At 54.7% G+C, this 13,963-nt stretch overlaps 1 protein-coding gene across 1 annotated transcript in view; it reads right to left on the bottom strand.

Annotated features, from left to right (window-relative positions):
• Positions 1–13,963, bottom strand: part of PPP1R16B (protein phosphatase 1 regulatory subunit 16B) — a 93,544-nt gene that overhangs the window by 27,255 nt on the left and 52,326 nt on the right. Inside the window, exon 2 of the mRNA XM_062202356.1 lies at positions 3,214–3,284. Coding sequence (XP_062058340.1) covers positions 3,214–3,284 — 71 coding nt within the window. The remainder of the gene's footprint in view (positions 1–3,213; positions 3,285–13,963) is intronic.

Raw genomic sequence — 13,963 nt, 5'->3', positions numbered from 1 at the left:
TCCACACTCCCCTGCCAGGCCCACAAAGCTCTTCTCCATGTGACTGTCATGGTTGTACTAGGGCAGCAGTGACAATGATCATGACAGCAATACCCACAGCCCTGGTGACAATGGCAATGAAAATGCATCAGCCCACACTGGCAGTAATGACAGCGTGTGTGTTGGAAGGACTTCCCAAGTCAAGCACCTCACTAAGCTTGGGCCACGCACTGCCTCACCTGGTAGCCCATGAGGATCCTATCCTCCCCATTTAATAGGTGGGAAAACTGGCTCAACGCAGCCTGGTTGCCACTGGTCATACTGGTTAGAGATGGGTGAGAACCCAAGGTTATAATCTCCTGACATGGACTGAAATCCACGCAGGCTGCCTCCACGGGCTCCGTTCTCCATCTTCCTGGCTGTCCTCCCGCCTGTCTTCCTGCACTCAGGCTGTGCCACAGAGGACGCCCCAGGGCCCGCACTGCAAATGCTGCGCCTCTTTCCTCACCCGCACGTGCTGTCCCTCTGCTGTAAACGCCCACCCTTACCCCTGCCCATCCAGCAAGCTCCTGCTCCTGCTCCTTCGTCGGGACCCAGCTCCAACGTCCCTTCCTCTTGGCCACCTTCGTCAGTTCCCCTTCTGCTCACCTCCAGGTGAGGGCTGACCACACTGCGTTACCTCTGCCGTTCGTTACGTGCCTGTGGCTGCATCGCAATCTGAACTGAGAGCAGGGGTTCTGCCTAGGTCACTTCCAGGGCCCCTTCCCCAGCACAGCGTCTGGCGTACAGTAGGTGAACAGTGAATGGGGGGGATCTCACCATGAGGTCTGAGGCCACGGTGTGTGGCAGAGCCTGACAAGTTCCCACCTCCCTGGCCATGCACCCCAGCGGCCCAGGAGCCCACAGGAGGAATGGGTCTTGGGAAGAAAGCTGATCCCTGAGAGAGCAATGGAGGTGTGATGTGGGGGTGACAAGAGCCCCAAGCCACAGGGAGGGCTCAGGAGTTCACCGCAACAGGGGCAGCTACTCAGGGAGGGAGGGACTCACAGCACTGCCAGCGGCCGTGTCCAGCGAGCAGCGAAGAGCACTGTGCTTCAAACCCTGGCTCTGCCACTCACTCGCTGCTGAGCCTTGCCCAGAGAAAAATCCACCTCCCCGAGCCGCCCTGGATGACACGGCAGCCGCCAGTTATTAAATTAAATCAAATCTAAGATCCAGGCCCCCAGGCGCAGCAGCCACAGTTTGAGTGCTCTCTGGCCATGCAGGGGTCGTGGCTGCTGTCCTAGTGAATGCTGACACACATTCACAGTGGATGGCGCTGACCCCAAGCCTCAGTTTCCGGAGCCCCAAATGGGGATAATAACGTTTCAGAGGGTTGCTGCGAAGACACATGAAGCACATAGGCGAAGTGCTTTGCGAGAAGAGGTCGCGTGACGGTTTTAGTGATGACATTAGTACCTGCAGCAGGTGCTCGGGCCACCAGGAGTGCCTGGCTTTGATTCCTCGCTCCAGTTCCTGATTCCAGCTTCTTGCTAGTGCAGGAATCAGGGGTGAGGACTCACGTAATCGGGCTCCCGCCATTCGGGTGGAGATGAAGATTACATCCTCAACTCCTGGCTCCGGCCCAGCCCTACATTACGGGAATTGAGAAGTGACCCAGCAGATGGGAGCACTTGCTCGCTCTCTCTCTCTCTCTTGAATAAATAAATTCATACTTATCCAGGGTCAAGTGTTGTTTGAAGGGTTTTTGCATGCACTCATTGGATCCTCACAACAACCCACTGAGATGGGCTCTTGTTCTGAGCATTCCTCCTTCACGGCTGAGGAAGCTGTGTACGTATCTTTCCCGAGGTCATAGAGCAAGAGGGTGGCAGGGCCAGGCCTTGAGACTGACGCTCTACCCTGACAGCCACACATCCCCTCCCGCAATGGGAAAGATCCCTCGTGTTTCATCACCACACCCACAGCCAGGGGGCGCTGCCCTGCACCAGGAATGGCAGCTATACCCACGCACCCTCCAAGTCTCCACTCTCTGGGGTGTTTTAGGCACCCTCGAGGCCATGAAGCTGGGAGTTTGAGAGTTTCTACGGGCAGGATCCAGCAGGGGTGCTGAGGCAGCTGCCTGCGAGCAGGTGCTTGAGGTTGTGGGGGACAGGAGAAGCTGAGGGGACACATGGGGAGCCATGGAGTGCCCCCTCCCACTCCCAGGCTGCACTCAGGCCCATCTGCTCTGAAACTTGGGCCAGGGCACAGGAAGCTTCAGTGTGTTCACTTATTAATTCTCCATGCACACATTGAGCACCGACTGTATGTCAGTGCAGGGAAGATGCTGGGATACACCAACAAGCAGGAGACATGGACTGTGCCTAGGGAGGCTGGGTCTGGGTGGGGGCAAAGCCAATGTCAAAGGATCACACTGATGGCCAAATCGACGAACTGCAAACGCACAGGGCATCAGAAGGAACAGGATGTGTCTGTCACAGCTCACGTTCCGGCCCCAGCTGTGCACCGGAGCTGACGGGGGAGCACACGGGGTCCTGCAGGAAGTGTGGAGGGGCGGGGCCCAGTGTGCACACAGCCCTGAAAAGCCAGGAAGCCCAGGCAGGGCCAGGCTTCGGGTGTCATGGCTGAGAGTTTATTCTGGGCCCCATGTGAAGGGAAGACACCAGAAAGCTCTGAGCCACACAGGGGGATTTTGGGCGTGAGCTTCCCCATGGCTGCTACGTGGAGGAAGAACTACAGCAAGGCCAGGCCAGATGCAGGGAACCAGGGAGGGGCTCTGGGAGCAGCGCAGCCCCAGGTGGGAGCGGACCTCTCACACTGCCCTGGAAAGGACACATCACGGTAGCCAGGGTTCATGACCATGGTTCACAGCTGTGTGGCTACAGACAGGTCACATGACCCCCATCAGCGGCCCTTGTCACCAGGGCGGACGGGACGTCCCAGTGGATGTGAATGTGCTGTGTCATCTGTCAAGCTCCACACGAACTTGCTGCGCTGGGCGGCGAGGATGCAGGAACAGAGGCCCCCTGTCTGCAGGGCCGGCACAACGCGTGCACGTGCGCACACAGGGGTCCTGTGGGCACGTCTGTAACTGACACGCACGTCTCTGAAGCAGATGGCAGCCTTTCAGACAGGCAGCTGTGGCCCCTTCCCTCCCTGTGCCCTGTTCTGGGAGAGGGGGCACCTGTGCAGGTGGGGGGGCAAGGAGCAGGGACCCCAGGCTGGCCTTACCTGGTGCAAGGCTGTGAGTCCGTCTTCATTGCACAGATCAGGGCTGACTTTATTCTTCAGGAAGTAGCGTACTGCAACAGGAGAGGACAGCAGTGAGCTTCCCATCACACCTGGGGCATGCAGGTACGTGGGGCCCAGGGAAGATCCCCTCTCCTGCAGGTCCCGACAGTGTATTTACCCCTGACAACCTCCGCATTTTATAGATGAGGAAACTGGGATACAGAACGCAGGTCTGAGGCACCCCCTTGTCTTAACAGTAACAAGGCTAATGGTGCCAGCCCTTCCTGTGTGCCAGGCACCAAACCAAACAATGGCCACTGGCTGGCCACAGCAAGCACTCTGCAGCCTGACGGCCTGGGTTCCAGCAGACACCATTCTCTGTGCAAGACACTTCCCTCTCCGGGCCTCAGTCTTTTCATCTGAAAAAGACAAAAATGTGGCTTCCACTCTATGGCCACTCATGGAGGCAAGCCTCTTCAGGGCTGAGCAAGTGGCTGGCTCATGGCTGGAAGGCAAGAGCCTGCTAGGGCAGCTGTGTTCACGTTGTTACCTGAAGGGCTCCATGCCAGGAGACGGCTCAGCCAGGAGTGTCAATGGCCCTGGAGTGGGCTTACCCAAGGCTGCAGCCATCTCCATTCCTAGCATTTACCCAGTTGTATGTGTGTGTGTGTGTGTGTGAATATGCATGTGTGTGTGTACAAGTACATGCATGTGTCAGTGTTCAGGAATGGATGGTGGGCAGGCAAGGACCTGGGGACAAGGGCAGCCAGACTAAACCTCAAAGATGGTTTCAAAATCCTGTTGCTTAGGGTATGTCCCTGCCTTCCCACGGTGACCGTCTTTCCTGTTCTCTCCCAGGGCCTAGTTCTCACCCAGTACCCAGGTGCAGATGAAAGAAGGGAGCAGCTGGCCCACCTCCCTGCAGCTCCTTTCCCAGTCTTGGCAGCTGAAACCCTGGCTCTGGCCTCCAACTTTACAAGAACCACCTCTGGCCAGCCTCTGGCTCTGCCTCTCCCTGTGCAGGGAGGAGTCCCTGGGACCAATGGGAGGAGTCCAGCAGAGCCCATCTTCTGGGCCACCCCTCTCCCATCCCTGGTCAGAGCTCCCTGAAGGCAGACCGTATAATTAGTGGGCAAGTGTTCCTCTAGGTCAGAGGTGAACAAAGGATGGCTGTTGTGGGACAAGCGGATGAGCTTGGCCACACAAACTGGCTCGTGTGTTACGGTGATTAAGTTGGGGGTAGAGGACCAGACCCTGAACCTCCTCCCATCCCTACCAATCTGGCTCCCTCTGATATGTGAGCCAAGTCCCACTCCCAACGGCCACTGTGGACACTGGCTCCACAGAGGGTTCACGTACTGGGCAGGGCAGGGTGGTCTCCATTTGATTTGCTTCTCCAATGGGGATCAAACTGGGAGTGAGCTGTGAGAAGGCCATCCATCCTGCTGGCAAGTGGCGGTGTCTGTGAGGCTGCAGGAGCCACAGGCACAGCACAGCCACTCAGCTCCAGTGTCACCAGGCCCAGCTCCCAGACCACAGCCCCACCTGTCCTCTGGGCCTCAGCATGACCGAGGTCCCAGCTGACCAGGTTGAGGCCCCCACCCAGCAAGGGGTGACCACTTTAGCAGACTTTCCCAAGATGCTTTGCTGCTAGAGGTGAGGCATGATGGGATCTTGCTCAGTAAGGGTCAGCTCCTTTTATAGCTGCTCTAACATGGAGCCATTGGTTACACCAGGTGATAGTGGTATTTAAATTCAAGTGAACAAGTGTTCAAAATTCAGTTCCTCAGTCATCTGTGCTCAGTTTCAAGGGCCCAAGAGCCGCAGGTGGCTAACACATTAGAAAGTGTCAAAATAGAACACGTCCACCTTCACAGAAGATTCTACTGGAAAGCATTGCTTTGAGTCACTGGAAATAGAAAAGAATCCCACCTCAAGCTGTAAAACCTTCCATGGCTCCCTATTGCTTTGGAAATAAAGTTCAGACCCCTGACTATAGCTCACAAGGTCCTGCGTGATGCAATTCCTGTCTGCAGGCCACCTCCTTGCATGGTTCCAGGGGGGTGTTATTCACATTGTGGTTTTCCACACCGGCAGCCCTGGAGCTGTGCAGTGCACAGCTTGCTCTGCTGTACACAGTGATCCTAATTCTTCAGTCTCATTAAGCTCCAAACACTTCCCACAATAGTCTTGCAAGCTACAGAGCTTCCTCTGACCTCTGAGTTTTTACATAGACTGTTTCCATTGCCTGGAAGACATCTATCCACCTGTCCATCCTTCCATCCATTCTCCAACACACATCCATATGTCCACCCACTCACCCACCCACCCATGTATGTACCCATCTATTCATTCACCATCATCCACGCATCCATCTGCAGCACACACACACACACACACACACACCCCTACCTCACTCCTCATCCTTTAGGTTTCAGCTCAGGTGCCCCAGATGCCCTGATATGTCACCCACAACTCCTATAAACGCATTTATAGCCTTATCACAACTATATTTACATAACTGTGTGTAACTGGGCCTTTGAGTCTCTCTGTCAAAGGGACACTAAGTCCCAAGAAGATAGGACCATGACCTGGTAATTGTGGCTCTGTCCCCCAGGCCTTGCACACAGTCAGTCCTCAAGAATTCTTGTAGGGGTCCAGTGCTGTGATGCAGCAGGTTGAAGTTCTGGCCTGCAGCACCAGCATCCCATATGGGTGCCAGTTCAAGTCCCAGCTGCTCTATTCCTGATCCAGCTCCTGATAATGTGAATGGGAAAGCAATGGAGGATGGCCCAAGCCCTTGGGTCCCTGCACCCGCATGGGAGACCTGGAAGAAGCTCCTGGCTCCTGGCTCACATCAGTTCAGCTCCGGCCATTGCAGCCATTTGGTGAGTGAACCAGTGGATGGAAGTCCTCTCTCTCTCTCTGTAACTCTGTCTTTCAAAATAAATAAATAAATCTTTATTTAAAAAAAAAAAAAGAATTCTTCCAAGACCCTCATCTGATTGACAACCACCCAGTGCAGTCCCAGGACACAGCCTCTCCATCTCTGAGCAAGGCAGACACCCTGCGGTGCCAACCCTGGCAGACTCATGTCTGCTGTATGCAGCTCTGCCCAGGTCCCTCCTCCACAGCCGCGGCTGACCTGGGAGCAGGCTTACCTCAGGGCCATGTAAGGAGACTGTGGCAAAGCCAATGGTCAATAAGGCCCAGCATGTCCAAGGGCTGCCCTGAGCCTGACAGGTGGCCTTTGGAGCAATAGAAGAGGCCACTATGTCCCTGTCCAGGGTGGGTTTCTGGAAGGTCCTACTCTCAAGAGGCAAGGGTTCCAGCTCCATGGGGTGGGTCATGGAATGGGCTTCCCATCCAGAAGATGCTCTTTGAGACTGAAAATAAGCATTGGCTGCCAAAAGAAGCATCTGCGCACAGTCATTATCGGGGTGCTCTCTGAGCTGCGGGGGAGCCCAGCCATGTAATTACCCTGTGTCGGGCAGTTATTTTCAGCCCGAGAGGCGGGACAAATCACCCCTCTCTTTAAGAAGCCCTTAACAGTCAGAAGCCAAGGCCACCTCGGCAGTTCCACTTCCCAGCTCTAGATGGGAGACTGGAGCCTGGCTCGGGGCCCAGCTGGCTGGAGCAACGTCCCCACTACCCAGTGCATGAGCAGCTTTCCTGCCCCTGGGCCTCAGCACAAAAGGATTCCTCTATCAAGGGTATCTTCTATGGAGCCTCTCCTATGCACTCGGGTCAGTGCAGAGCTACTTTGCTTCAGGGGAGGAGACAGAGGGTCAGGAAGGCGCAGCCCATAGTCACACACACACACACACACACACTCAAATGAAGGGGCAGGGAGGTGGCACCAGACCTCCCTGATTTCAGAGTGGGCTGTCCTACTCCAGCCCTGAGTCCAGGAATGGGAACATGCATTCCTGGGGTTGGGCAGAGGGTCCAGACCTGCACTGAGAACTGGTGTGGAGAGGAGGGTGATGGGAGAACAGACAGCAGTGACCTCTGCTCTGGAACTGTAAGCATCAAAGGCCCTCAGGTCCCAGGCCAAGTCTCTTCTTGCAAACAAAAGGGCTCAGGAAGCCACAAATAGGACAGAAGGACCACAGGTGCCCTGTGTGTGTGTGTATCTGTATGTGTGCATGTGTGTGTCAGGGTGGGGGAAGGAACAGTTAGGTCTTTTAGGGCCTTTTTATTTTTTTAATGACTAAGTCTTATTTTTCAGATTATTTATTTAAGAGGGGTACAGAGAGAGTACCCATCTGCTGGTTCACTCCCCAAAGGCCCACAAAGGCTGGGGCTGTGACAGGGCTGAAGTCAGGATCCAGGAACTCAATCCAGGTGGGTAGCAGGAACCCAACTGAGCCATCGCTGCTGTCTCCCAGGGCTTCCATCGCAGAAGCCGGAGTCAGAAGCCAGAAGCCAGAATCAAAGCCAGGTAACCTGACGTGGGACGTGGGCATCCAAACGGGCATCTGGAACCACTAAGCCAAACCCTGCCCCAGGACCATCTTAAATGTAAATACGCTTCCCCTCACACCCTGCTTAAACCCCTCTCACGGCTGCACTTCTCTGTTAGAATCAGGGAACTGTGGCCCAGGGGCCAAAGCTGGCAGGCAGTTTTATTGGAACACATCCACCCTCATTCATTTGCATACCACCTACGGCTGCTTTCCCTGTACAACAGAGACTGCACGGCCTACCCAGCCTACAGGACTGACTCTGGCCCTTCCCAGAAAAGGTCTGCAGACCCCTGGTCTTCAAGATACCATATGGCATGGTCCCACCTCTAACTCCAGGGCTCACTGTTCTCATCACAACCTCTGTGAATGGGGTGCCTTGGAACTGAGCAGTGTGCAGCCCGCCCCACCATACCCAGATGCCCAGATGGGCCAGTCTTCCTTCCTCTCTGGTCTCATCTCTTGCTTTCTGAGCATTCTGCACAATGACAGAAGCTGGTGCGGGGCCTTCGGGGTTGGCTGGGGCTCAGGGAGCACAGACCAGAGGGACAGTCTTCCCCCTCCAGCTGGAGGACCGCCACTGCTGGTCGCCCACACTCGGGTCTGCTCCTGGCCCACAAAGCCCCAACTCCTAGGCCTGGCCTTCAGTTGGACAGTGACCTGTCTCTTCTGTGCACTTGCTTAGCTGCGGCTTTAGGCGAGTTATTCCTTCTCTCTGTGCCTCTGTGTCATCTGTACAAGGGGGGCCACAGCACCTCCCCGGGGAGGCTGCTGTGAGGATTAAGCATGACAGTACCTGAGAGCTACTATTATCATTGATTTTAAAAATTAAAATTAAAAACAATCACCGAGCTCCTGTCTGGGTCGCAACCTGTGCTGGGTTCTGGGGATGCAGCCATTGACACCTTGCATCTATCACGAGCTCTGGAGCTGGTCGTACAAGACAGAGTCTCTCTCCTGGGAGCTCTGGGCACCTGCTGGTGCAGGATCACTGCCAGGCCACAGTCAGCGGCCCACCAACCCCTTACCTAGGCAGGAGGCTCCTGGGAGAGCAAAACAGTGGCTCAGGCCCTCCTCCCTCGTGTAGCCTGCTCCTGGCGCCAGTCCTTCCCCTCCGCCCACACCTCCCTGGCAATCTGGCTGGAATCTGGGCCAAGCAGGGCCATCTGCTCCCCTCTGTCTCCAGCTGTAGCAAGTGAGGCTGCACCAGTCATCTCGGCAGGAAGCTGGTGGCGGCTGCCTGTACAAGGAGAGTTGCTGCTGACAAGCTTGTGTTTTCTTTGGCATCTTCACCCCCTCAGCCCACAGAGCAGGCCTCAGGCTGGCTGGTGACATGGACCACAGGTGTGGTTCCTGCTCTTGCCCTGGGGGCATGGGGACAGGGATACAGAGGTGTTTGACCACTGCAGGTGGGCCCTGGGCCATGTCTTCCTGGGGGTGCCCTGAGGCTGAGCTACTGTCACCTGACCATGTGACTAGCACGGTCCCATCCACGTGGTGCCCACTTAACCCAGTCCTCCCTTCTCACCTGCCCGTCTGAGGCCTTACTCTCCCACTGCCTCATGATCCTGTCCTGCCTTCCCCAGCCCCACTGCACCCTGCATGACCCCACCCTCCCTTGAACTGCTCACTAATTCAGTCATGTTGGTTTCTTTCCTAAAGCAAAATAAAACAACTGAGCTCCCAGTCTCCCAGTCTGCCTGGAGCCCCCTTTCTTGCTACCTGGAGCCTGCAAATTCCCCCAGTGAGTTTCCCAAGTCTCTCCCTGCACCCCCTGCAGGCCTCCATCTGCACTCTGCAGTGGCACCATTTCAATGCCCACAGAGCTACTTGTTCCAGGGCCACCAGACTGTTTCTTGGTGTCACACTGCAGACCTGGGCACCACTAGGAGTGCGACTCTGGACTAAAGAGCAAAGAAATGAGTGTGCAAGTGCCCTTCTCAGCAATGCAGCTGGATTTAGAGGCCGACCATGGGCGTCCCTCAGCCCCACCCCACACCCTCATCTCTCCAGGCTGGTCACGGGGCATCTGTCATCTCCTTAACACCCAAGATCCCAGTCCTCAACCTCTCTGTCTTGTGTTCTTGGTTATTCTCTCTATAACCTGGCACTAAGTGGGCATCAGCCATTATGTTTACATCCACCAAATTGGTTAGTCCTCCTAATCCAGTTATGAAGATTAGTGACTCCCTATTATTAACCAACTGACTGCTATTTTTGCCCCTAATTTCCAATGAGAAAACTGAGTCAGGTTTGAACACATGAAATGATCTGCCCAAGGCTGCATTGCATGGCTGGGAGTGACAGAGCTGTGATTTTTAACCTAGGCTGGCTCCAAAGACTGAACATTTAAGCCCTTAACTAAAACAGTGCCCAACAAGAACCTAGGGAAAGGACGGGGGCAGTAGAGAGATGTGTAGTACGGCTGTGGGTCTCCCGGTGAAGACAGCCACAGGTTGGCAAAAAGCAAAAAGAAACACATGGCATTGTGGGTAAAGTTCAGTGTTCTAGAACATCACTCTCACAGCCTTTGCCCACACCCCCTGCTCTCATTTTCCAAGGAGGCCACTGAAGCAGTGTGGCAAATAACTGACAGCTCTGAGCCTGTGCACCAATGCTTCCTCGCTTTGTCCCGTGCTGCAGCTCCACTCCAGGCAGACCCCACCCCACCCCCACCCTTGAGCCAAGCACCCTGGTTTCCTGCCTCCAGCTCCACCCCTGTCTTCCACCTTGCATGGAGGCTGTACCACCTCCATGGAAAATCCTGTCCAAGCTGACCCTATCTCCCCTCCTCAAGGTGCTGTCAAGGCTGCAGTGGGCTCAGCCTGTGTCTGCCCACACGAGAGGGGTCAACACACTCAGAAAGCAGCCCTTCACTCTCCTCCAGAGTCAAAGGAGTCCTGGGTCCCCAGTGCCCTGCACCCCGACACTCACCCCATGGCACAATCTCAGCCTTCCCACCTACCATGGCTCCTCCCCAGGCAGGAAGAGCCGGAAATAGCTGCTTCCAGGGAAGCCTGGCCACCAGGGGCTGGGGGTGGAGACCAGCTCAAGTCTAATGGTGGCTTGGGCAGTAGCTGGCACTGACTGCCCCTCTGCCAGGCAGTGCACCCCAGATCTCTGTCAGTGACTCAGCCATGGTAGTGGGTGGGCCAGAAATACATGGACTTCCCTCAAAGTCCCAGGCCCAGGCCCCTGCCCTCCCCAGGCAGCCACACTCCACTCTAGAAGAGGAGGGGTCAGATGATAACAAGTCCTGGAGAGGATGTGGGGAAACGGAGACCCTCACACACAGCTGGTGGGAATACAAAATGGTGCAGCACCCCCGACCATGATCAGGCATTTTGGCAAAGAGTTAAACATACAAGGGTACTTTGGAAAGTTCATGGAAATGTGCATTATCTTTTAATTCCAATTTCCATGAACCTTTAGAAGTACCTGAGTATTGCAGAGCTACTGTGTGCCCCAGCGATTGCACGCCGAGGTATATCCTCAAGAGGAATAAACACGTATGTCCACACAAACACTTATAACAGAATTACTCACAAAAGCCTCCCAGTGGAAATAAACTATTTGTCCACTGACTGATGAATGGAGAAACAAAATTCCACACAAATGGAATATTACACAGGATGGATATTATCCCACCATAAAAGGAGGAAAGCAAAGGCACACAGTACAGTGAGGACAAGCCTTAGGGTGCGTGAAAGACGCTGTTCGATGCTGGACACAAAAGGCTGTGTGCTATTTGAGCCCATTTATAGGAAACGTCCAGGATAGGTAAGTCCACAGAAACAGAAAAGAGATGGCGATTGTCATTGGTCAGAATAGGAAGGTGGAATGGAGAGTGACTGTTAGTGAGCACAGGGTTTCCTCTGGAGATGATGAGAATGTTCTGGAATCACATAGCGGTGAAGACTGTGCAACCTTGGGAAAGGGCTTGTACCTTCCCCGACGTGAATCATGCTGCAGTTTAAAGAGGAAGGGCCTCCGAGCTGGGCCCTGAGCATCCAGCTGGGAGCTCACTTCCCTCCCAGCCTGGGAGCTCTGTGCGGTAAGCACAGCACTTGTCCCACTCATTACTGCACCCCTGGTGCAGGGGCTCAGGGAAGGTGTCATGTTGGGTAAGAGTTTGAGTGTCTCCCATAGGCCCACCTACTGAAGCCCCAGTCCCCAAAGTCTGGGTTAATGGTTAATGGGGTTAATGTTAATGATCAATGGGTTCAGAGTAGAGACACTAGAATTACCTGTCTGGGACACAGGCACAGTGGGAGGTCTCTCTGATACTGGTGGCTTGCCCTTGGAAGGGAGAGAGAGGGGGCTGACTATGCAAGCCAAGCTCACTCGCTCTCTCGCTCTCTCTCTCGCTCTCTCGCTCTCTCGCTCTCTCGGCTTCCTGGCTCCTTCCTCCAAACATGCCTCACCACTGCCAGCCTCCGTCACACACCAGACAAACGGGGTGGCCATATCCTGGACTGTGAACCCCCAAACTTCAAGCTGCAATAAACCTTCCACCTTCACAGACAGCTTCTCTCCAGTATTTTCATTACAGTAACAAAGAGCTGAGTAATAAAGAAAGGGAAGGGAGGGGGGAGCCCCTCCTGCCAGGACCTTCCTGAGCCCCACACTGGCTGGACTCTGCCCACCTCTCCTGGCATCACTCCTCCCACCCACTGCCCAGGCACCAACTTCCCTGAACCCCCTGGGCCTAAGCAGGTGCGGTTCCTTTCACCTGGTTAATTCTTACTTAGCTTCCTGGTCCCAGCATAAATGTCGCTGCCTCTGTGAGGCCTTCCCCAAGTCCCCCAGGCTGGGCCAAGTACCCTTCTGGGGCACTTTCCCTGCCCCCACTCCTGCTGAGAACACTTAACACCAGCACCAGGATGTAGTTGCTTTTGTACCTGTCTGTGTCTTTTCTAGAATGTACGCTCTGGAGGGGAGTGACTGTGAATAAGCACAGGGTTTCCTTAGGGGTTTGTGAGGGGCTAGAGTATGACCACCTTTTGCTGCCTCCATGCTCCTCAGGCCCCCAGTCGATATCTGAGGCCTGCGGGAGTGGATGGAGCACCCCCAGCCTCTGTTTAAGCCTCAGAACCTGCAGTACCTGTTCTAACTCTGTGCTCCCAGGCTGGGTCACACACTTTCCCATTTCTGAGAGAATCTGCTTCCCTGGGCTTCTGTTTCTCCTAGAAACTCTGACACCTTCAGCAACACCAGGACAAGATGGCCCAGGGGATCCCAGGCACACGGCTATAATCTCCTCTTGTCCAGAACCCCCATGCCCAGGACATGTAGTCGTGCTGGACAGGATTGACAGCCTCGCATCAGCTACCCAGACGCCTCAGCACAAGTTACACCTGGCATCAGGCGTGTGCAGGAAGAGTGGCGCAGACCCTCTAGGATGGGCACCGGCAAGTCTTGTCTGTGGTCTTATCTGCGGGATCCAGCACCCAGAGTATGCACTCAATAAATATTTGTTGAGTGGATAAACAAAGTTTAACGTTTTAAAGTTTCTTCTAAAAAAAAAAACAAAGCTAAAGTTACCAGGGAAGCTGGTGTGTAAAATAAACCTGAAGTTAATCCTCTTGGAAAATGCACAGTCTTTCAGAAGAGTGGGGGGCGGGGGATGGTGTGGGAATCTCTCACAAAGGGGTGAGTGGACATTTGCGTACCTGATTACCTCAAAGGGGGACAGAACTGCACTTGATGCAACTGAGGAGAGGATTCGGTCTGTAAGTTTCGTCTTCAAATGGCAAAGGCAGGGCCTGTGCGCCCCTCCCTCTCCTCCCCCTCTTGCTCTCCCCCTGTTATCGCCTCCCGGTAGGTATCTTGCCCCCTATAGTGCTTAACCTCAGGGACTTAAGGCAAGGAGACTGCTTGTCCAGAAACAGGATCGGAAACTTCCTCATTCCATTCGTGAATTCGGCGGACTCCAGCCGCGCCAGGTGTCTGCTCCTCATTGATTCTGCCTTCAGAATTCTCCCAGCACCTTCCCCTCACCAGCGCGGCAGACACGAGGACCTGATCTCCCTTCCGCCCCGCAGAGCCTGCCTGCTCAACCAGGCGCTGGCTGGGAACTCTCCAAGGTATCTGCTCCGAGCCCCATTCCCCCTCTTCCCAAAGGCCCTCCTCTTTCTGACTTCCTCTTGCTCTCATAACCCTCTCTCTCTGACCTCACTTCTCCTTCCACCCATCTCTTAAACTTTTTAAAATAGCCCAATTATTTCATATCTCCAGGCAAGTAATAGATAAAAATATTCCCAGCCCTCCAGGTAGGAGACGAA

This window comes from Lepus europaeus, chromosome 10 (genome assembly GCF_033115175.1).
Source record: "Lepus europaeus isolate LE1 chromosome 10, mLepTim1.pri, whole genome shotgun sequence".
Taxonomy (NCBI): domain Eukaryota; kingdom Metazoa; phylum Chordata; class Mammalia; order Lagomorpha; family Leporidae; genus Lepus; species Lepus europaeus.
The sequence above is the reverse complement of the archived record's forward strand: the minus strand, read 5'-3'. Positions and strand labels throughout refer to the sequence as shown.